This window comes from Melitaea cinxia, chromosome 27, assembly GCF_905220565.1.
Source record: "Melitaea cinxia chromosome 27, ilMelCinx1.1, whole genome shotgun sequence".
Lineage (NCBI taxonomy): Eukaryota > Metazoa > Arthropoda > Insecta > Lepidoptera > Nymphalidae > Melitaea > Melitaea cinxia.
The window spans coordinates 8,835,152-8,859,751 of record NC_059420.1 but is presented as its reverse complement, the minus strand read 5'-3'; the positions used below and the strand labels follow the sequence as shown (position 1 = coordinate 8,859,751).

The following is a 24,600-nucleotide window of genomic DNA, read 5'->3' as shown; positions in this document are numbered from 1 at the left end:
CTATGTATTTCCTGTTTTACGAACGCGTCATGCTTCTTGGTAACGGTAATGGTATCAGGTAAGTTATATTGTGGTAGCCTCATTGAATTACTATTATTACTCAAGTAATAATAGTTCGATGTGGTATGTAGCCACAAATGTATGGGTATCGAGCACACTCGCCCGACCTGTCCCTTCGTTGTGGACAAGAGTAGTTTGTGCTACCGGTGCCGCAAGGAGGGGCACATTGCTTGCAACTGCACCAGAGCTCTGTGTTGCGCCGTCTGCAGCGGCTGAAAACCGGCGGCGCACACAATGAGGGGTGGAATTGTGCAACAGTCTGACAACAGACAGACAGACGGACGGACGGACAGACACTCAGACAGGCTTTTTATACCTTTCTGTACAAAGTTGTTTTTTTTTTAAGTGATTATGACTGTCTCTAAAATATGTTCACAATCTTGAAATAATAATGGATCAGAAGAAACAATCCTGAAGTTATTTTGGCTAATTTTATCACAATTGTTTTTAAAGCGTTTGAACATTGCAATTTCGGCTCCACTGGAAGTATCCAATGCCTGAAGTCCACGGCTTCTAACATTATTTCGAGTAAATAATGTCGGCAAGCCAGCCAGAGCAAATCCTTTTCCAGCTTTTGTTCTAAAAGTACCTCTGCAAGCACCATTCCTTGAACCAGTGTTTGATGCCGTATTATCGAAACACGTGGACTTAATTTTTTCACATAAATTCCAACTTTTAATAAGCAAGTGCCTCTCCTGTTGCTTGGTTTAACGTCGGGATACTAAGATCTATCAACTTTCTTGTGGCCAGATATATCTTCACACATTTTGCGATCGCAGTGAATGGTGACAGGCACTTCCGGTTTTAATCCTGACTTGTGCTATTTTTACGACGAACAGAAAAAGTGAAAATAGTGTATTTTAATCTATCACCATGTATCACAATCAGCACTTTTTAGTGTAGACGTCAGGACGACAGCAGCTTTTCTATTGCTTTAGCAACGGCAAGAATGCTGCCTCGTTTCGTTGGCGGTGCGTCAGAGTTCGAAGGCTCTGGCTATGGAGTAACAATCAACAGTTCCATTTAATCTTTTGACACTTTATTCTTGCCGCTGCTTCAAGCTTTGCCGGCGACTGATATGGGCAGGGAAAAAGTGGCGATTTTTATGACGTTTGAAGTGTTGCTTGTGTGAGTATTGTGTTATTGTTAATAATTTTTTTTTATTTCACCCACAGGAAATCCCTAACGGATGCCTCCAGCCCGAGGTAGCTGGATGTCGGATTCGCACGGACTAAAACCTCTGGTGTGTTCCTTCGCTCGTCTAGGGTGGGATCACGGGGACGCTAAGTACTTCCGCGATCCCGATGTTAATAATAATGTGTATCAGGACTTGATATTCACGTTCTTAGAAAAAATAATAAAATAATTAACTTCTGAAATTCGGCAGTAACCAGTAAATTAAATTCAAAAAATAAAATAAAAATTATATTCTTATATTTTATGCCTTTAAATTTTGGATTTTAAGGACCACCCTAGTATAGGTAGAAACTTGCTACCAGAGGCAGTTGGCCAATTTTTAGATATTAGCTTCTAAAAGTATATAAAAGTTGTATTAACTAAACTTATTTTCTAAAAGTTGATTCTTACGTATGTTGTAGGTAATATTGTATTAAATAAGAAAGGTCTGGGGCTCTGGGTTTTTGGACCAAAATAACAACCGTGGATTGTTTGCTGTTGTATTATGACTAATAACAAATAATAAAACAATTTCAGTCAATAGTTTAATATTTTTAGTTGTTCGTAAATATTCTAACATATAATGAAAAAAAGTTTATTCACCATCGATAAATTATGATTAACTAAATATTACATAATGTTGTAATATCTACTGTATTTTTCACATAATTATCAAAATCAAAAATAAAACACCAAAAAGATTAGTCTATCTAATCTTTCTGCAACACGTTAAATTCTTTATGCGTTTGACAGTGTCTGTTCAAAGCTATCATCCTAGTAAAGCTCTCACCACATAGACCGCACAAGAATTTTTTTTCTCCAGTGTGACGAACCATATGATTTTTCAGCTCATACCTCATAAGGAAGGCCTTATCGCAGTGCTTACACCTATGCTTTTTCTCAACCCCGTGCCTTCTCCTCATATGGGCCAAGAAATACGGCTTCCAATTATAACAATTACCACAATATTCACATGTCATAACTTTAACTTTTTCCTTATGATGCTCGGTAACATGCACGTGTCTTTGGAATAGTCCGACAAACTTCTCGGGACAATAAAGACATTTAATTGTACTTTCTTGATTATGCACTAAGCTTATATGTTTGGCACGATACTTTTCTAATGTGAATACTTTCTCACACATTTCACAAGGATAATTGCCAACTTTGTGGACATTTAGATGTTTGTCTAAACGACTCGCTGATAAAAAAGTATCCCCACACTCGTAGCATATGTAATTACTATAATGGTTATTCATATGGCTATCCAAATGGCCAAAGTTGTGGAAATTCTGGTGACATAGAACGCATTTCAAGTCTGAATCCAGCGCATATGGTATGATGTTGGTGTAGGCCAGGTCGAATTCTAAATCGTGGACTTCTGCATAATGGACAAACATGTAATTCCAGTCCGGCAGAAGAATATCACAAGATTTGCATCGTAAGTCGTCAACGTCGAGCTTGATTATCTCGTTTAACCACTGCGGACGCATGTATATTTCAATTTTTGTGCGTTCATGTGCATGTTTTGACCTTGTATGTTTCCTTAGTTCGTCCGGATCTTCAAAATGTGGTCCTTCCGTGGAACAATAGAAGCAGTAGTACCTTGTTGTTCTAGTTTTGAAAGGTATCGCTGTAGTGTGAAGAAGAATTGTCTTTATTTCCTCGATAAGCTTGTAATATTTTATATTTTTTTGGTCGCTGGTAACAGTGCCTGGAAATTTAGAAATTTTCGTATTATGTATTTAAGTTTATTATTAAAAGCATCCTACAACTAAGAATAGATAGAACATACACAAATTAGGCGAATAAATTGTTGAAATACATTTTAATACTGCTGTTTTTAATATTTAAAAAATCTAGTAGAAACAGTTTTGTTCAGAGTACATCACTTTGCACATAGTGCTGGGATCGCAAACAGAAATAAGTGCTCTCAAAGTAATTAGTACTCATTAAATATCTACACCTCAATCCATAAAATGTTAAAAAACAGTTAAAAAATTCGAGATTTTATTAGTCGTATCTATGAATGCAATGTTGCTTATAATTAGACCAGCAATTAGTCATAGAACAATGTATGTACATTTTAAAGTCTGTTCAACGAGAAGAGATACCAAACGTAAACAAAGCCCATCATTTTTTCGTAGCGACGACGGGACAAACAAAATATAGTCTATCTCTTTCTATCTCGTTTGTTTTTTATTTGCTGCGTCTCTCTGCCAGGTCGAACGATATTTTAACTGGCTTTGAAAACATTCGGACCGTGGACGGCCCTTTGATTTTGTATTATTTATTTTTATTTCATTCCGTGTCCTGAAGCGTTCGGGGTGATTTTTATATTTTGATAATTATTATTTAAGAAGTATCAAATCTTATATACATAATTATATTTAATTAAGTAATTATCAAAATATAAATATATTTTACATTTTAACAATTTGTGCAAGTAAAAAAAAGTTACAAAACCCTGCATAGTTGAATGACCTCGCATTTGGTTCGTTTGCATTTGGTATTTCGGCTCGTTGAACGCACTTTAAATAATTTTACTGTATGCTCTGTTAGCACCTTTATTAAATTAAATAAATAAATTAATAGTTCAGGGCTCAATATCCGTGCCGATAACATACTATATAATGCTAACAAACATATATGGGCAGTTGTTCTGTCAGGTACTAGGTGCACCCTGCGGTTTCACTCGCGCTAATTTGAGGAAATAAAGTACCAAAATATCCAACACAATGGGAATTTTTCTATTCGAACCAGTAGCCCTGAGGTTAGCGCGTTTAAACAAACGAATTTTTCAGTTGTATAAATAAATTATATCTTTAAACACACGGTTACACACGGTCGTCTGTTCCTAAGGAAAGCGACTTAATGCTTGTGTAATATGTAACAGCCGACTGTTAGAGGTAATTTTTTTTTAAATACATAGAAATAATACCCATATAAATATATAAAATACAAATACTACACCCAGGTTCACAACAAAGCATTGCCAATACATACTGCGCCGACGGTCAAAATATAATGTATAATAATAGACTATGCTAGCAAATAAGTGTAAATATAGACATAGATAAGTAAAATAATAATGTTAGAAAGTAGATAGCAATTATGTGTATACTTCTCCATAAACAGTATTTAGTAAGGAAAAAAAAAACCGTCAGCGTCGGACCACGTCCTAGTTTTACTAGACAGTCACAGGACTGTATAATAAGTAGAAAAATCGCCTGTAGTATTATTATAATGCATGCATGATAAACAAAAGGCACGGGCATTTTGAGCCCGTGGATCAAAATTTATAAATAAAAAAAAAATAATAATAATAGACTATAAATTAAACTTTTTTTATACAGCTAGGTTGAGAAAAAAGTGTACTGCGTTGCCGGACATAACCCTTTACTCTCGTCAGGAGCTCTCTTACTCACCACCGGAACACAACACCACATGAGAGCATTATTATTTAGCTGTTATCTTGACCTCGACCTTGACCTTACTGAAGGTCACAGCTAAATAATACTATTTTCAAGCAGTGTTGTGTTCCTGTTGGTGAGTAAGGTGACCAGAGCCCCTGGGGGGATCGGGGGTAGGGTTGGAAAAGCGCTTGCGATGCTTATAATGTTGCAGGCGTCTTATAAACTACGGTAATCGCTTACCATCAGATGAGGCTTACGTACGCTTGTTTGTCAACCTAGTAATGTAAAAAAGGATATATCTCGCTGTGCCCTACCTAAAGACTAATGTATGAGTGTGTGAACTACACTTACCATCATCGCTGTTAACTTTAACGGTCAGAGTTTTCTTCGGCACACCGTATTCAACAGCGGCATTAGCTAACGTCATCTCACCACTTCTCACGGCTTCTATAGCCTTCTTTAGGTCTTGCTGTGTGTACTGCTTGTACTGTTTCGTACGCTCGCTTTTCTTCTTTTTCTTAGGCCATTTCCTTTTCGGGGACTGAGGACCTTCGGGCAACGAGGAGGACTGACTTGATTCTTCGATGTTGAAATTTAGTTTCGGTGGTTTATCTGTAAATGGATAAATTATACACATAATTGTATTTGCTCGCAAACGAAAAAAAAAACTATACTTCAATTACATCGACAAGTAATACAACGTAGATCGACGAAAAAATAGTCAAGTAACTACGCGTTATCAAAGATTACTCAAAAAGTAGTTATCAGATCTGGATAAAATTTTAATGTGACCACATGATAAACACCACCTTTCGATTAAAAAAAAATGTCGAAAATTGGTCCACCCAGTCAAAAGTTCTGATGTCACATACATAAAAAAAATACAGTCGATTTGAGAACCTCCCCCTTTTTTGGAAGTTGGTTAAAAATATAATTGTAGGTAGTCGAAAAATTAGTTAAATACACTTTATTACAGCAATAACTTAAATACTCAATCAAATTTAAATGAGACCAGTTGACCACCACACAATAAGCTCAAAATTAAAACCCACATACTCAGTAAAAATACAATTGAATCGAGAACTTCTCTTCTTTTTAAGTCGGTTAACACAAATATTAGAGGTAGTTAAAAAAAAATCATAGGAGGTTTTACGCGTAACTTTATTGGCTTTTATGCATTTTTGTTATTTTTTGCTGTTTGTTTCCAAAATAAAATAAAACCTAATTATCTAATCTTTTACCTTGTGTTTTTTTCCGGTTTTTAGATCAAAAAAAAAATAAAAACGAGTGTGCTTCAGACCACACGACTGAAGTAAAACTTACGAAACGTCACTCTCTTTCTATCTTCACTAACGTATATCTCCTTTTCAACTTCCTTTCGACTTGCACGATCACACTTTTCGTAACGCTCGCGTCACGCATTCACCAGCTTACTCCCAAGTCAAGCATGCTTAAAGAAGTTGTACTTCAAAAACGTGTACCAATAAACTCAATTCTATGGACCCTTTCATGAACGAACCACTGTCATATAAATACCTTGTAAAGCTTCTTCTAAGTCGAGATACTCCACTTGCTCAAAGTCCTCTCCCAAGAGAACATCCTGCACTATATTCACTTCTTGAACTGATTGTGTTTCTTTTTTGACATTCTCTGAAAATATTTACATGTAATTACTAATAGATATAAAAACAGACCGATACAATTGTAAGTGTGGCGACATCTATCGCTCGAAATGCGAACGACTACAAAGATTGACGAGAAAAACTGACGTATGCTGCATCACGCTATCAAAGATTTCAAAGTGATTAAGTATATATACAAGATCCCGACAACAACCGTCGGGGCCGGTAGCCCGCCAGACACAACACCCGTCTGGTCGGAGGATCCTCCCTTTTCGATGGGGAACGAGGAACTCAATCACCATGTTCCTCACACTCCCAAATAAGCAACTTTAGCACTTATTTATTTAATGCCTTTATAGCACACTAGCTGCACTACGCAGTTAAATTCGCGTAATTTCCCCATTCGCGTAATTTCCACACACTTAGATTAGACACTTTATAGCAATCATTAATCATCACTATCACAATTTAGCTCAAAACATCCCACAGCTGGGCGTAAACCTTTCTCCATTTAGGTGACGGGTTGGAGGCAGATATGCACTATGAGTAACAATTGCTATCAGGTATCAATGATAGCAACCGGGACTGACAGCTTATCATGCTCCAAGGCGCGGCGAGAAGACCCACATCATTACTCATAGTAAGTTATTAATATATCATTATCATATTTACCTTTTATGACATCATCTTGATCGACATACTGTTCTTGCTCGTATTCATCTTGTGAGAGGTATTGAACTTCTGTTTCCACATTCTCTGCACCATGTTCTTCTTTGACGTTTATCTCTGGAAGTAATTTCAATATAGTTTTGGGTTTAGTCATTAATTCCTTAATTTAGTTTAGGCTCTCGCAGTCCAATACTGGACACAGGTCTCCGCAAGTTTGCGCCAGAAATGGCGTGAACTCATGTGTTTTGCCCACAGTCAGGGCTCGCTTTGTCGCACCGAAGACGCTGCCGCCCGTCTTCGGCCTGTCTATTTAGAAGCCAGCAGTTGGATGGTTATCCCACCATTGGTCGGCTTTTTAAGTTCCAAGATGGTAGTGGAACTGTGTTATCCCATAGTCGCCTCTTATGATGCCCACGGGAAGAGAGGGGGAGACTATATTCTTTACTGCCATAACCACGCAGCAAATTCCATTAATGAAATCTAAAATTGATGAGATATGCGTAGTTTTTTTTAAAAGACTGCGGAAGCTCTTGCCAAACCTTGTCTACAAAATCTACATTATGGATGGATGGTAGCATCACACTAACAATAAGTAATTTATTAAAACCAAATATATAAATTTAATTGTAAGATTACAAGTCAAAAATGCTTTTGGAGCCTAAGTAAATACAGAAAGTAAAAATTTTTTTTTTGATTTTGTGGACTAGATGGCTTTGAATCCTGTGTTTGGGGCCAGTAACATACAAACAAAGAAGCACAAAGCCCCGAACACAACAAACACTTATTTCGTCTATAGAAATACTTTTATGTGAGAATATGTCTTCTTGAATCTAATTTTGTACTAAAACACAGTTTATATATTATTTTCAAAAGAGTAACTGCAGAGTTTCTTGCCGATTCTTTTCTGCAGAATGTACACTCCGAATCGGTGGTAGCTTCACTTTTACAAAAATAATAATTTATTTTTAAAGTTTTGATTTGTAAAATGACGATTCGAAAGTGCTTGGAGCCTATTTGAATAAAGCTATTTTTGATTTTGATTTTTATGATATGCTGGTTTACCACCATGATATAAGAGATAAGAGAAACAACGTGAATTTGGTCTGGATCAGATCACTCTTTTTAACAATACAACCTCCATTTGTATATATTTTTGTTCTCCTTGTATATTATTTCTCCTTGCTTTTTATACTGTATTTAAAGTATATGTGTGTTGTATTGTAGATTATAAGCACAATTTAGGACCAGAAACAAGTGTCCTCTTTGTTGTCACCTTTTTTTAAAAATATATTAAAATCATTTAAATTAAAATTTTGTTTGATAATTCTCATCATCCATAAATTAAAAATAATATACATGCATGGTTCAATGGTCACAGCTTTGGTTTGTGGCTGTTGCGCTGGCAGTTACGGATTTGATCCATGCACATGACAAACATGTATTGGCCATGCATATGTTTGCCGTGGTCTGGGTGTTTGTGCAGAATTGTGGGTTTTCCCACCGTACCTCGGAGTGCACGTTAAGTCATCGGTCCCGGTTGTTATCATATACACCTGATAGCGATTGTTACTTATAGTAGGGAATATATCCACCAACCCGCATTGGAGCAGCGTGGTGGATTAAGCTCTGATGATTCTCCTACATGGGGAAAGAGGCCAATGCCAAGTAATGGGATATAACAGGCTGAAGCATATAAATTAAAAATAATATACATACCATTAGCCAATATCTCTTCAGTGGCTAATATCTCCTGTTTGAAGTGAACGGCTTCCCGGAGCCTTGAGACACATAACTCACAAATATACTCGACATCTTCAGATGGCTGCCACTTGAAATAAAATATGTATTGTTAAAATAAGTTATTCTGCATATCACAATGATTAACATAAATAAGCGTAAACTAATTCGACGATTTTAAAAGTTTTAACAAACAAATAATAAATTTTAATTACAAAAGTTGTACAAAGACATAATTTATACATTAAAAAAAAATTTGACGACGCGTTGGCGAAACGCTCACAGCACTGGTTTGTGGCTGTTGCGCAGGCGATTGCGGCTTCGATCCCCGCACATGACAAACATTTGTATTGGCCATACAAATGTTTGTCGTGGTCTGGGTGTTTGTGCAATCCTTGTGGGTCTCCCCACCGTACCTCGGAGAGCAAGTTAAGCCGTCGGTCCCGGTTGTTATCACAAACACTTGATAGCGATCGTTACTCATAGAAGAGAATATATCCGCCAACCCGGAATGGGAGCAGCGTGGTGGATTAAGCTCTGATTTTTCTCTACATGGGGAAAGAGGCTTATGCCCAGCAGTGGGATATTACAGGCCAAAGCGTAAAAAGCAAAGAAAAACTTTTTTTTTTACCGGTAAAGCAAAACATTCTGTCAGCATATGGCCGTAGATTTCTTGATCACCATCGTAAATATGCACGTCCCATAAGTTTTTTAATTCCTTATCGTCCAAACAACATTTACATTTACGCAAACAATCCTCATCTAAAAATTCTACATTGACACTCATGTTCAAATTTATTTACAATTTACAAACAATTTAATGAGGTTTTTCTGAATTCTTGGCTTGGAAACGAGTCTTTTGCACATTGATATTTGTTAAGCACAGTCTGGTGACAGACTGTGTTACCAGTGTTGCAAAAGTGTAAAATAAAAAATCGGTATATTTGGCTCCGAAAAATCGGTAGAAATCGGTAGATTTTTACTCGGAGTAAAACATAAGTATTTTAAGTCAATAATGAACGCATTTATTTAAATTTGTTCCGTTAAATTAAATCAAATTCTTAATTTCCATGAATATAATTAATACATAAGGTGTTATTAGTTACAATGTCTCATATAATCTACCTTAAATGGCGTGCAAATTTTTGTTCCATTTATAATTATAATTATTTTACATTACAGAAAAAGAAAGTACTCAAAAGCAATACGTTTTATCACTAAGAAACATTAATTATAGAAGTAGTCCATACAATGGAGACAAAAAGAAGTCATTTATTTATTTTATTTATTTATTTTGTTAACAAAACCAACAGCCTTATATACTAAACATATAACTCCTCTCACTCACACACTCACTCTACAATCTTATAGTAACCTAATAACAGGTTTTCCTTAATTATCTGAGCATGTAATATTAACATGCCCTTTGATATATGCGAGCAGAACTCTGTTATATGACGTGTTAGTACAATTTGTTTTAACACACCGCGGATTTGAACGGTCATATTCGACGTGGTGGGAAGAATTTCGGGAAGTCCCCGTGCATTGATTTTGTGTTACCGTTTTCTTTTAGTGTTACCGTATTAAGAATATTATTTTACCTTTTTTTATAAAATTATTTTACATTAGTTGAAAATTCAAAAATTCGGTAGATAGCACTGCTAAATCGGTATATCGGTAGACAAGGGCCAAAATCGGTAGATCTACCGAAAAATCGGTAGCTTTTGCAACGCTGTGTGTTACTGATATTTTCTTACCAGCTATAGTGTTGAACTCTAAATACGTTTCAAACATCGATATCGCTTCGATAGTTTTCAGTGTAAGGATTGTCAATTGCAGAAACAAAACGCAATTTATATTTTAACTTTTATTATCTGTTACAGATTTTGACAATTAGTTAGGGCATGTTGGGTTGGGAAGCTAAAAAATCACAATATATTATGTTTTCATCCGCTTTTAATAAAATTTTGGAAGAATTAATGACACGAAAAGCTTTAGTTTGAATGAAAAAGTGTTATGAATGTTCATTTGTGACATAATATGGCCTTAATTAAGAACAATGGTTCTATTATAGACCCCGCGCTGTGTAGATGTTGTAGGGCTATAAAGAAATGCAGGCTTCTAACATCGGAGTACACTTGGATGGAGAAGAAGGAGATTTACGCGGACATGATCATGGACTGCTTTGGTATCCTCGTAAGTGTATGAAATATTTACACAAAAAGTATTTTAAAATAAGTTAAAGATTTAATGTCAAAGTTTAGTGTTTGGACCTAAATAAAAATATAAAAAATAATTTTTGTTTTCGTATTCTAATGATGAGATAATTTACAAAATTGATAATTTAATATAAATGTATTTAATACAGAATTTCTAATTACTGTTATAAATAAATTAAATATCAAATTTATTTTATTAGTTTCATGAAATTATTATTTCAGAAACATTTTTATTCAAAGTGAGTCTTAATAAGTTTATATTTGTAGATTTACGAAAGTATACCTGTTTTTATGTTTAAAATTTTCATAGAATAATTTGTGAAAAAATATAATAAATAGCTACATCTTGTAATATGTTTATTGATGTTACTCAGATCTTAATTCATTTATGGTCTATCTTATTTAATTAATCTAAAATTAGCTTAACTAACGATTGATGATGAGCTTAACAATCACGAAAATATAGATTTCATTTTCTAAAAAAAACTAGCGACCCGTCCTGGCTTGGCACGGTTGCAAAAACTATCAGTGTTCCTCTACTATATTATGCATGTATCATACATGTAAACCTTCCTCTGGAAGCACTCTATTTACTAAAGAAAACCGCATCAAAATCCGTTGCGTAGTTTTAAAGATTAAAGCAGTCAGCTATGTTTTATACTATGCAATGATATATTATAATATTTGAGACTACATTATGTTGTTTTCTATAACACAACACTTTACACCTATATCACATAGCATCTCTATTACCCGAAGGTTGCCTGGAAAAGTTTGCATTCAACACTATTTAATGTCGCCTTTTGTGCATATGTATATCAACTGGTTATTGTTAATGTTACTTTTTTCTTGATGTACAATAGTGTTATAATCACTTAAAAATAATTTAAATATTCACCCTTGTTAGTCATAATTTCTGTGTCACCTTTAGTATATAATCACACTTAAGGAGCCATTCATTTATTACGTAAGACTAATTTTGCTAGTTTTCGACCCCCTCCCCCTTATTATAAGGAAAAATAAGACATAGTCGACCACCCTCCCCCCTAAATCGTCGAACGTAATAAATGAATGGTAAAAACATAAATACATTCTCATATGTTTCTTCTTTATATATATTCTTGTTCTCTTACAGCTATCTCATGTAGACGATGAGGTAAAAGACAGCGGTGTGTGTGCGACCTGCGTGGTACGGTTACGAGATGCCTGTGCGTTCAGGCAGCAAGTGTTGCAGTGCGAGGAACTGTTTCTGAGCGCTAAATTGGAGGATAAAGATGGTAAGAACTATTAGAATTAAAAAATGTACGTGCTTTAGACCGCACGACTGAAGTAAAACTTACAAAACGTAGCTTTCTCTCTTTCTATCTTCATTAGTTATATCTCTTATCTCTCTCACATATTTTGCAATGATGCACATAACTTTCGATATTATTTTTAATACATTATACATCATACAATTAACCCACTGGTGAAGTGGTACACCACCACCCCCTCCACCCCCTCTCTTCCCGTGGGTGTCGTAAGAGGTGACTAAGGGATAACAAGGTTCCACTACCACCTTGGAACTTAAGAAGCCGACCGATGGCTGGATAACCATCCAACTGCAGGCTTTCAAACACACAGGCCGAAGACGGGCAGCAGCGTCTTCGGTGCGAGAAAGCCAGCCCTGCGGTCACCAACCCGCCTGCCCAGCGTGGTGACTATGGGCAAAACACATGAGTTCGCGCATTTTTGGCGCGAACTTGTGGAGGCCTATGTCCGGCAGTGGACTGCAATAGGCTGGAATGATGTAGTGGTACGAGTAGTCGCATAAAACACCGACGTTTTGCGGGTTCGATTCCCGCCCGGGATGGATATTTGTATTTGTACAAATATTTCTATCCGATTTGGATGTCTTTCCTTGTGGATCTCCCCACCGTGCCTCAGAGAGCACGTTAAGCCGTCTGTCCTGATTGTTATCATGTACACCTGATAGCGATCTTTACTTATAGTAGAAACATATCCGCCAACCCGCAGTAGAGCAGCGTGGTGGAGTAAGCCCCAATCCTTCTCCTATATGGAGATAGAGGCCTATGCCCAACAATGGTATGCTACAGGCTGAATGCAACTTATATCTCCCTCTCAATCCGTTTGCCTCGCTCAATCACACTTTTCATAATGCTCTCGTTACGCATTCACCACCTTACTCGCAAAGTCAAGCGTGCGTAAAGAACTTTTACTTCAATAACAAAATCCCTACACAATAATTCGATTTTATGCCGAAAATTCATCATTTTGTAAGAACTCTGACACTTCAAAAATACTCAATTCAATTTAAGATTGTCCAATTCGATTTTGATACAGATAAAAATAATAATAATAATGATAATAATGTCGGTAAACGAGAATTACGTTTTGAAATACTATCGCCACTCTCCTTTGCATTAGAAACAATATATATATAATATATATTGTTTCTAATATCTGTTCTATAATTCAAACTTTTATACAATAATTTCGGAGACTAATATTACGTATTATTTAGTCGACGAAAGTCTAAGAAAGTCTAGCATAAAAATTTTCAGAGACGAAAAAAGATACGGATATCGAATTGAAAACTGAACCAAAAGACGACTGCAGCGACCACAACTCACTAGCCGAGGATCACCAGGAGGTCATATCTTTAGAATACCCGCCAGCTATCGTTGGTAAGTGGGTATTAAGTTTGTGACGATATTCGCTAGTAAAATTTTATTAATATTTATAAATGCGAAAGTTAGAACGAGTAAAGTATTTGTTTTAAATTCTGAGGGTAGTTTCATGTGCTATTTAAGTTGTTTGGTAATTATTTACATTCGCGGCGAGAAATTTATGGGGTTGGGGGAAAAGGGGGGGGGGTGGGAAGGAGTGTGGGTTTTTTCACCCCCCATGACAACTACTTTCATGTAAACCCCGTTGTTACAGAAATATCGTGGTTGAAGTTTTGAGGGTCAATTTTTAAATCGGAAAAAATTAACCTACCACCTTTAAAGTTAGAGTAACGCTTAGCTACAAAAATTTTACCTCCCATAAAAGAATCTACCTGTAATGTACATAATAGCCAGTTGTTTGATTATCATCATCAGTTAACCGAGGTAGGGCAAATATCGTGCTCAAAATATGGAGCAGCCCGACGGGGGAAGTACCGCGACCTTACAGAAGATCGCACCCAATTTTCTATTCATAATTTGAAATGTGTATTAAAACGTTACATATCTTATGTGATGAAATTAAACACCTTTTCTGACTGACTGATCTTTTAATACAGTTGATTGCATATACAGTACATGAATAAGTAATTAATTTGATTGGATATACAATATATGATTAAGTAACCAATGACAGAACTAGCGCTCGCTTCAAATCCAGCAACCAGAATGAATCCTCCGTTCCTTCCTCTAGCTTACCAACAAATTATCCCCACTTAACATACCCCCACTGTAATCGATTTCCATTGATTTAAATGACATTTAATTTAGTTGCCAGATTCTTATAATATTTAATAGTAAAATTAAAAATAATTATAAGTTTTAATGAAATAATGCAATCTTTTTATCGTAAACTACAATTAAATTAATAAAAATCACAACACTTAGTTAAGTTGTGTTACACATGCGTGCTACATGTAGTTATACGTGAGTAAATAAAACAGTTAATATCACCTGTTTACTGTATCAATACGCATAGTGAGTTTGAAATTATGTTTTGATTTTATAGTTTCAATTAATCAATAATTTATTTAATTTAATACAAATCTAATTTATAAACAGCAAGGTTCTCGTTTTGAGGCATTTACTGTGACATATCACAAGTTGTACGAGATGTGCTCAATTTAAACAAATATTTCAGACGTAAAACCGCCCAAGAAGGAAGAGGACGAAAACAAACCGGAAATACAGACACATAACGATATAACAAAGGATTTGGACATCGAGATCGATGATATGGACGATGATGATTATCACGACGCTTACTCTGGATCATCATCAGATTCAGATAAACCGATCAAAAGAAAAGCAAAGACAAAGAAAACTAAAGTCACAAAGAATGGAACGCAGAAGAAAAGAGTTCTTAAGGGTAGAGTCGTTAAAATGAAACAGAAAACAGGTAATTATATATTGATATATTAAGTAACGTGTGATTGTTTATTGAAAAAGGTTATTTGCTAGGAATGTCTGAAATTATAAAACTGATTTATGTATATTTTTGATAACATGTTTCAACTTAGAGGTGGAAAGTGCAAGCGAAAACGTATGCCTACTTATTTAGAAATTGAGTACAATAAAGCTATTGCTATATAGATTGTCAGATTTTGTACCTTCTTGATAAGTTAAACATCAATATTACGAAGTAATTAACGAGTCCTTAGCAAATCACTCATTAATACTATGCATTTTTGGTACTCTCGGTAATGAGAAGAAAAAAAAAAAAACAATCCATAACTATCAAAACACGCGGTAATTTGAATTTTTGTCATGCAAACAAGCGACAAATATAAATGGGCATGTTAAAACTGACCTGAAACTGAAGGTGCTTTAGACCACACGACTGAAAAAAAATTTACGAAACGCAATCCTCTCTCTTTTTATCTTCACTAACTGATATCTCCCGCTCAACTTCCATTCACCTCGCCCGATCACACTTTTCGTAACGCTCTCGTCACGCATTCACCAGATTACACCCCAACTCAAGCGTGCGTAAAGACGTTTTATTACAATAAATAAAAACTACTTTTAATTATTCGAAGTTTTTGGTTTCCTTTTGGTGTTTCGAACTCTTGGTAATTCGAAGTATTAGGAAGGTCGCTTCAACTTTGGAGTCGAGAATCATCTGTTTTTATTTTTGATTTGATAAAAGATAAAAAAGTTTTTTTAAATATACGTTGGCCAAATTTAAATGTGTTTTCGAGAGGTTGATTGATATAATTGTGTTTGCTCGCAAACGAAAAAAAAAACCGACTTCAATTACATCGACGAGTAATACAACGTAGATCACCGAAAAAATAGTCAAGTAACTACGCGTTATCAAAGATTACTCAAAAAGTAGTTATCAGTTCTCGATAAAATGTATATATGTGACCACATGATAAACATCAGCTTTCGTATAAATTAAAAATCATCAAAATCGGTACACCCAGTAAAAATTTATTGCTGATTTTCGAGAGTTTCCCTCGATTTCTCTGGGATCCCATCATCAGATCCTAGTTTCCTTCTCGTGGTACCAAACTAGGGATATCCCTTTTTCAACAAAAAAAGAATTATCAAAATCGGTACATCTAGTAGAAAGTTATGCGGTATAATACAACGTAGGTCGACGAAAAAAGCGTCAAGTAAAAAGGCATTATTAGATACAGCTCGAAAAGTAGTTGTTAGATCTCAAATAAATGTAAATGGGACCAATTGACACACACCACCTTTCGATTTAAAAAAAATTTGTCGAAATCGGTCCACCCGGTCATAAGTTCTGATGTAACATACATAAAAAAAAATACAGTCGAATTGAGAACCTCCTCCTTTTTTGGCAGTCGGTTAAAAATGAAAACGTCTGTTGGTTTGCCTTTTAAGTTGATCTGACACTAAAACCTTTTTTATATACGCAACGCATTCAGTCTGCAACGTCCCACTGCTGGGCATAGGCCTCATTCTCCACTGCGGGTTGGCGGATCTGTTTCCTACTATGAGTAACGATCTCTAACAGATATTGATGATAACAACCGGGACCGACGGCTTGACGTGCTCTCCGAGGCACGGTGAGGACACCCACAAGGACTTACGTCCCAACCGGAAAGGAATATTTGTACAAATACAAATATCCATTTCGAACGGGAATCGAACTTGCAAACCGAACCACTACACCAGAGCGGTTGTTAGTTCAGAGAAGTTGTTATATACGTAGTTAGTTATACGAGGTTAATAGTTTTAGAGTTTCTATATAAATACATCATATTTTTGACTAGCCCGTTGGCGCAGTTGTCACTACAAACCTGGGTCCTGCTTTCACTTCCGCGGTTTGCGGGTTCGATTCCCGCCTGAGTGTGGGTGTAATATTTGTATTTATAAATATAGCTATACCAGTTGGCTGTTACTTGTAACACAAGCATTAAGTTGCTTAGCATATTAACAGACGACCGTGTGTGTATGTTATAAGATATTTATTTATTATTTCGAATTTCCAGGTTCATCCGTAGAAAAAAAGGTCAAAATTAAAAAACCGCCCGTCGAAAAAAAGAACACATACGACCGAGATTTAGACTGCATGTCAGAGGAAAACCTCCTGACGATCATCCAGTACTCCTACGTCTGCCCTTTCAAGAACAGAAGAAACAACTACTACTGCTTTTATTGCAAAGATTATTATCCAAAACCAGAAGACTTAAGAGAACATACGGTTTCCCATGACACAAAACCGTTCCAACTCTTGATGGGTTACAAGAAAATGCCGAAATTAGACATTACCAGAATAGACTGCAGGCTCTGTCCGATGAAAATTAACGATCTGGAAACGTTCAAGCAGCATATAGACCAAGTTCATGGCAAGAAAATATACTTTGAGGCTCCGGATAAAATGCTACTCTATCGTTTAACTTGGAACGATCTGGTCTGTGTCATGTGTAATGATGTTTTCGAAGACTTCAATACTCTAAACACACATATGGTGGAGCATTTCAGTAACTACACGTGTGATATATGCGGTGTTTGTTTCTTAGAGAAACCGAGGTTGGACGCTCATCTCAAACGTCACAAAGACGACGAGAGGCATACGTGTGAAGTGTGCGGTAAAGTGTTCAAATCGAATCATTATAAAGACATGCACGTCGACATAGTTCATAAGAAGAAAGCGATAATACGGTGTCCGCGTTGTGATGAGTGTTTTATGTCTTACGCGTTGAAGAACAAACATTTGACTGAAGCCCACGGTCAGAAGCGTACGTATCCGTGTAACTTGTGTGACAAGGTGTACAATAGACAGAAGACCCTGACCGAACATCAGAGGCGTAATCATCAGAAGGTTCTGAAGCATCAGTGTGAGTATTGCGATCAAAGGTTTTATTTACCGTCCCGTTTGAAGGAGCACATAGCAACTCATACAGGTGAAAGGAACTTCAGATGCGAGTACTGCGAGAAGAGCTATCCACGGCTCAAATCTCTACAGTACCACATAAGGACTCACACAAACGATAGACGGTACCGTTGTCATATATGCGGACAGGCGTTCATTCAGAATGCGAGTCTAAAATCTCATATAAAGAGCCATCACCCCGAGTGTGATATAGAGGGGTGCTATTTTTAACGTAATTCAATGTTTAGTTATTAAATTAGTGTAAGGAAATGTACATCACGTTATTAAGTAATATATGTTTTTTAAACAAGTATATCTATCGGCGCGGATATTGAGCGATTGATCTATAAATTTACTTCAATATTTCACGAACCTAGACACGGGTGGGGGGACACAATAGTTGGGATCATTCAAGTACGTAAGCAGAATTTTAGTAAATTTTAACCCCATCCTCCCCCTTTTCAGCGAAAGTCAGCAAACCCCTCAACCCTCCCCTTATTTATGTAAACATCTTTAATCTATTCAGAAATAATAAATAGATAGTGCTGACGTAACCACTGGCTAGACCCCCGACCCCCCATGTCATCAAAAATAAGCAAAAAAGACGCCCACAACCCTTCTCGGAGTTTATGTAATACTTGAATGACCCCCCTGCTAAATACAGTTACGATTTTATTTTTGTAAAAAGTGCCCCCATGTCCCTAATCAAAGCCTAGTGCTCAATATCCATGCCGATACCCATATAAAGATGTAAATGCTGACCGCTGAAACAGACTTTCACGTAATTTCTGTTTGACTAATTCTGGCCTAGTTGGAGTTTACTCGAACGATATATGATCCATGGTATAAAAAAATACGAGGAGTGAAATTTTATGAAACAGTAACGCTAAATAGTGGTATCGAGACCTAAAGGGTACATCGATTAATTACGTGAGCTCAGAATGGGTCCCATGAAATCACACCTCAACTTCAAAAAATATAAAATATTACAGATATGAAAAAAAAATATTTTGACTGTTCATTTTGCCCGCTAAAATATATCTCATGGCTATTAAAATAATTTAGTTTTGCTTTGAATTTTATTTAGTTTAAATAAATTAACTGTAGTATACATGATACATGAACGGTTCATTATTTTCCTGAATAATAAAAATAAATTTAGTTTAAAATATTTTTAAGGGGGGGAGTTTTTTTTTTTTGAGTCTAAACTGATCGAAAAATAGCTCACATAATTAATGGATGTCCCCAAAAGAGAAGAATAGGAAGAAAGGAAAGAGATAAATATATTTTTAAATACCACAGGCAGTGACGTAGCGAGCTTAACTCGCGCCTGGGGCACAATACCTTTTTAGCCCTTCCCCCCCTTCGAAAACCATATATAATATGTCCAGCGGTTTTTTGTTTTGGGACCATTTGGCACCACTTTGCGAGCGCCCGGGGCATGATGCCCCTGTGCCCCCATCCGCTGTACCACTGATCACAGTTGTCGTTTATATGGAGTAAACTACAGTTGCTTGTCGGAGTTAATACAGATAGTTTTTTACTTAAATACTTTAGCAGTCAGATCACACAAATAAATTTCTCGATTGTACATAACAGATTGGTGTTTTTAAACTTAAACGTGAATACTGCAATATCGTGTACTGTGATTATCAACTTTAGATATTAAGCAGTAAGCGCATTGTTGTATATATATTGCTTTTAAAAGTTTCCTAAAACGTTCAGGCCATCTCTCTTTTATATTACCGGTTTTTTACTACCCCAACTAACAAGCATTTGGACTAATGAATTCTTAGATTTATTTATTAGTACTGTTTATTTATTAGCGCCGTAAAGCCAATTACTTAACATTATTTTTTTATTTTTTTTTTCAGTCCGTAACATCCCACTGATATGCCTCTTTTTTATGTAGGAGAGGGTCAGGTACTTTAAATAGTATAAAAATAGTAAACAAATTTAATCACAGGTGAAGCAGCATAGTGCATCTATTTTATACATATTATGTAATTCAGTATTTCATCTTATGCTGTTACATCTTGGTTCAAACAATCTGCCTCTATCCTACATACTTTGCGGTTATCTTGTCTGTACATAGGGTTTGGGATAGAAGGATATTTCATGTACAAAGAAATATCTAAATTTTATTCAAAGCTAGTCGAGACTTGGCTTGAAAGGCTTGTAAAAGTTTTGGAATACTTCAGATTTTTTTTTCATTAATCTGAAAATCGAATGTACTAAAAGTTGGTACAATTTATTAATACCCATATTATGAGAAGGAACATATACGTCACTATAAACAGTATTATATTTAATCTTTAGTTATATTAAATTAACTTATGACGTAATAGTAATTGAAAAAAATAATGAAAACCCCAAAAGTTAAATGTTTGATAATTTGACGATTTAAAAAGTACGTATTAAGAGATGGTAACATTGTATGAAATAAGTATGTGTTGATAAATGATACGTATCCATGTCTACAAATCCATACCTAGTGAACTCGTGACATTAATTTACGTTAATGTGATATCAAAATGATATAAAATTAGTGTTTTATGTCATATTCGTATCACATTTACGTAAACTAGTAGCCGTCCAGTTTTCAACATAATTAAAATTATAAGTTTGAACATTATTAAGGTTTCGTTGTCAAAGAGTCAAAGACTATACTTCTATAATAATAAACAAAAGAGTACATATGCGTGTGTGTGACGAATACGTGGTAGTGTTTGTAAATTTTTTTATTGATTTTTTATGCATAATTTTTAAACAATATTGGCTTCCTGCCCTCCTTCTCTATATAAACTGTAAGTAATAGTTACTATGTCTATAAGAGGGCAAAATTTCATACTCCTCCTTTTGCGCAATTTTTCCAAAAAGGGGTACAAAGTTTTTGCTTCGCGTATATGTAGATTTACGTCATGTGAATTATGGAGATACTACTTTTTTTCTTCTTTCCTTTTGATAGTAAACAGATCAATAATTATCGGGTATTTTCTTTGCGAACATATAGAACAATTTTTTTTTAATTTTTTAATAAGTGATACATACAATAATGGTATTGTAATATTTATATTATTACTGTTTATTAGATTTTATTTTCCTTATGTTTAGATAAGTGAAATATACTAAATTAATGTCTAGTGTATATTACCAATCAGAGATTTTGCACTTTAATGTGTAATTATAACAAGATAATCAGTCAAGTTCGTTTTATAAAAGGTTCTAATGAAATCATGAGAAAATAAATAACGTTATTTGCTACGATTGTATTGAATTCCGTTTTCATTTTGTAATATTAGGTAAATTTGGTACACATCGCAAATGTTCTCGTGATTTTGATTAAGAGCCGTATGCTACATTGATCGTAACTATATGTAACTATAAACGGAAACATCAAATCTGTACATAGAATATTCGTAGTGTGTTACAAGCGATTTATATGAACTATTTATTTCTGATTTTATCTCCTAAAAATATAATTTTGACATCAAATTCACAGTAATGTCCAAACACCAATCTCTAATGAGCAAAACCAGTAAAAATTGACAATATATGACAAAGACAAGTATAAAATAGTTAAATACAGTTGCAGTAAAGTACAGACATATTTATTTACTTGTTAACTTGTACATAAAATAATGATTTTCAATCGAATTTGCACAAAATGAAAATGCTATTTCTAGTTGAAGTAAATAGATTTTACCGGTTTTTTTATACGTCCCTAGCAATAAGACTCGTTGAACGTTAACTTTCCATATAGGATCTTTGTGGTAAGAACCAAAATTATCATTGTCAAATGGTATATTTGTGCACTTCTATTCGTTGCTATTATATCGTGTTATATGCCCGAAAGTTGTCTGTAAGAATTCGTTGTTTTAGCGATAAGATCGCCTTTATAAGTCGTGTACTGTAGACATATGTTTGTATTTTGCGTCACACAGTTTGTCAAACAATTCAAACATTTATGGAATGCATGAATGAATGAAGTAATTATGAATAATGCAATATATCAGGAACATTATGGATATTAATATATCAAGAAATAAACCATATTTTTTGTTATACACCAGAATACAAAAAAGCATATATAAAAATAATATGTTTAAATGCGATCTTATTCGTAAAATTGCCACTTATTCCAGACAAAACTTTGGACATATGACATACAACTCGATATAGTAACAGCAGTGAGGAAGTACCTAAGTCATATGTACGATATAAAATATTGTGCAAATTCTATAGAAATTCTTTCTTATCCATATGAAAATAAAGGCTTTAATGAATACTCAAATCACAATTGAAATAAACTGAAAATGAATTGTATCATAGAGATATTACACATTTAAAATAAATAATAGTATTGTTCTCGATAAGTTAGTTCAGTAATGTACCTAAATATAGTAAAATAATTGAAATTATTTAGTGTCTAAACATTATTTTAAATAATTAATTTTTTAATAAACTTATTTGTACAGACTGTTGTTTTATTTATATGGAAATATGTTTAACATAATCTAGTGTCAGCATATCTTTATACACTCGCGTGCAACTGAATCGACTCAAGCCCTATATTGGTATAAAAGTTCGATTTTTAGGAAAATGGCTTATTCGATTTTCTTGTTTTTTTTTTTTTGTTTGAAAGCCTAATCTTTTCTCTTAAAAAATGCTATCCTAATGAGAAAAATCGGTTGAGTATTTATCGATAATTTTTTTTTTAAATTTATTTATATTTTATTAATTTGAGAAAAAAATTATTTTTGATAAAAGTAAAGAAAATTTAAATTTTCAATACGTTGTATTGCCTCCCCTAGCTTTTATAACGGTTTGTATGCGATTTTTCATTGATTTTATCAATTTTTTGATAAAATCTTGAGGTATCGTATTCCATTCTTCCTCTAGCGCAGTTTTGAGCTCGACGATGCTTGATGGAGCCGTATCTCTAGCTCGCACCCTACATCAAATGTAGGGTGCGAGCTAGAGATACGGCTCGTCCATCGGGCTCGTCCCATAAATGCTCAATGCAATTCAGATCAGGACTGAGGGCTGGCCACATCATCGTCTCAATTTGCACCTCTTGAAGAAACTGGTGAGTAACACTTGCTGTATGGCACCGAGCATTATCATGCATCAATAGAAAATCTTCTTCTATGTACCCTGCATAAGATACAACATGATCGAGGAGAATGATTTCCACGTACTTTTGAGCTGTTAGACCACCACTCCGACCACCACCAGGCACGAAAACAAGCTCGGTCTTCCCTTCATATGATATGCCAGCCCACATCATGACTGAACCACCGCCATATGATACTGTTTCAGCGAAACAGCATTGCGAGAACCGTTCCCCTGGACGCTTGTATACTCGGTCTCTTCTGTCGTTGCCATGGAAACACATTCTGCTCTCGTCAATGAACAGAATGGAGCTCCATTGCTCAATAGTTCAATTGAGGTGTTCACGAGCAAATTGAAGTCGGTCTTGACGGTGAGCTGCGGTCAGTTTCGTGCCTCTGGCTGGCCGTTTAGGAGTTAAATTGGCTTTCTTCAGGCGTCTTCTAATTGTCCACTGACTGACAGCCACTCCTCGAACCCTCCTGAGCTCCTGTTGCACATCAACACCCGTGAGATGACGATTTCTCAACGAAGTTGAGACAATGAAGCGGTCGTCTGTCTCAAATGTGCTCCGGTGTCTATTGGTTTGTGGTCTCCGAACGAAGCCACCAGTCTCTTGAAACCTTCTGTATACTCGTGAAACAACTGATTGGCTCATGTTAAGTTCACGAGCGACTTGCCGTTAATTATGGCCCGCTCGCAACAAAGCTACAACTTGGGCCGCTGCTTCTGAGGTAGTGTCCATGGGATCGCGATTAAAATACTGGGAGCTTAAGGGGATGTGTACCTGCCAACCCTGACGAGTGACTGATAAGAAATATGGGTCACGTGAGCTTATATACATGATTTAGTCTCGCAACTCGTGGGTACCGCAACGAGTAATTTCTGTAACGCTCATGTTTGACCGTATTTATTAAAAAAGTTTTGTCATTGTTTATTTGAAAATTGCTATATTTATGAAAAAAAAGATATATGTCTTTCGAATACATTTTTTTTTTACGAGAATCGGATAAGCCATTTTCCGAAAAATCAAACTTATATACTAATATATGGCTTGAGTCGATTCAGTTGCACGTGAGTGTATTTTATTTATAATTTTTACATATTGTACTTATTACTTAAAAGTTGTAATTAACACTTCCTTGGATGAATCGAAACTCGCGTAGACAAAACCATGTCCAAATACAACTAGTCGTCGTAGAATGCTGTAAACGTGTTTAGAGTTAAAGCTGCATTATTTAACAATAATATGACCTTTAATAGTGTATTCTTTTTAAACTTTTAACTTACTTAAAACCTTATAATTCACCCTTAAATTTTAATCGATACATACAACATGTACATATCAATGAAGTATCGATAGATAAAACATCACTCATTGGAAGCAATCTCAAAACGCAGTCATAAGTCATTCAAGACCCCTACTTTTTAATATTCATTCAGTCATTCTACTCTATGGTTAAAATCACAGAGTATTTGTCAAAGAGTATAATAATAAAATACGGAAGTATT

General features: G+C 35.2%; 2 protein-coding genes across 2 annotated transcripts; one reads left to right on the top strand and one right to left on the bottom strand.

The window, feature by feature from the left end:
* Nucleotides 1–1,767: 1,767 nt before the first annotated feature.
* On the bottom strand, nt 1,768–9,571 carry LOC123667074 (zinc finger protein 57-like). The gene is made up of 6 exons (XM_045601068.1): nt 9,312–9,571; nt 8,660–8,771; nt 6,947–7,060; nt 6,189–6,302; nt 5,004–5,264; nt 1,768–2,950 (listed from the first exon to the last, which is right to left on the bottom strand). Exons 1-6 carry the CDS (start codon nt 9,465–9,467, stop codon nt 1,947–1,949), a joined length of 1,761 nt encoding a protein of 586 aa, XP_045457024.1. The 5' UTR covers nt 9,468–9,571; the 3' UTR covers nt 1,768–1,946.
* A 990-nt stretch (nt 9,572–10,561) lies between these two features.
* On the top strand, nt 10,562–18,286 carry LOC123667085 (zinc finger protein 25-like). Its single transcript, XM_045601074.1, has 5 exons — nt 10,562–10,876; nt 12,035–12,176; nt 13,464–13,586; nt 14,767–15,024; nt 17,093–18,286. The coding sequence occupies exons 1-5, from the start codon at nt 10,721–10,723 to the stop codon at nt 18,205–18,207; spliced, it is 1,794 nt and encodes a 597-aa protein (XP_045457030.1). The 5' UTR covers nt 10,562–10,720; the 3' UTR covers nt 18,208–18,286.
* Nucleotides 18,287–24,600: the final 6,314 nt, after the last annotated feature.

What these genes read in the sequence shown, in the direction of transcription:
- LOC123667074 (XM_045601068.1), bottom strand. Translation starts at nt 9,467, where the DNA reads ATGAGTGTCAATGTAGAATTTTTAGATGAGGATTGTTTGCGTAAATGT. An exon ending in TGAAGAGATATTGGCTAATG is followed by an intron (nt 7,061 to 8,659) that starts GTATGTATATTA and finishes AATTACTTCCAG; the next exon opens with AGATAAACGTCAAAGAAGAA. An exon ending in TAAAGTTAACAGCGATGATG is followed by an intron (nt 2,951 to 5,003) that starts GTAAGTGTAGTT and finishes CTAAATTTCCAG; the next exon opens with GCACTGTTACCAGCGACCAA.
- LOC123667085 (XM_045601074.1), top strand. Translation starts at nt 10,721, where the DNA reads ATGGCCTTAATTAAGAACAATGGTTCTATTATAGACCCCGCGCTGTGT. An exon ending in TGGACTGCTTTGGTATCCTC is followed by an intron (nt 10,877 to 12,034) that starts GTAAGTGTATGA and finishes GTTCTCTTACAG; the next exon opens with CTATCTCATGTAGACGATGA. An exon ending in TAAAATGAAACAGAAAACAG is followed by an intron (nt 15,025 to 17,092) that starts GTAATTATATAT and finishes TCGAATTTCCAG; the next exon opens with GTTCATCCGTAGAAAAAAAG.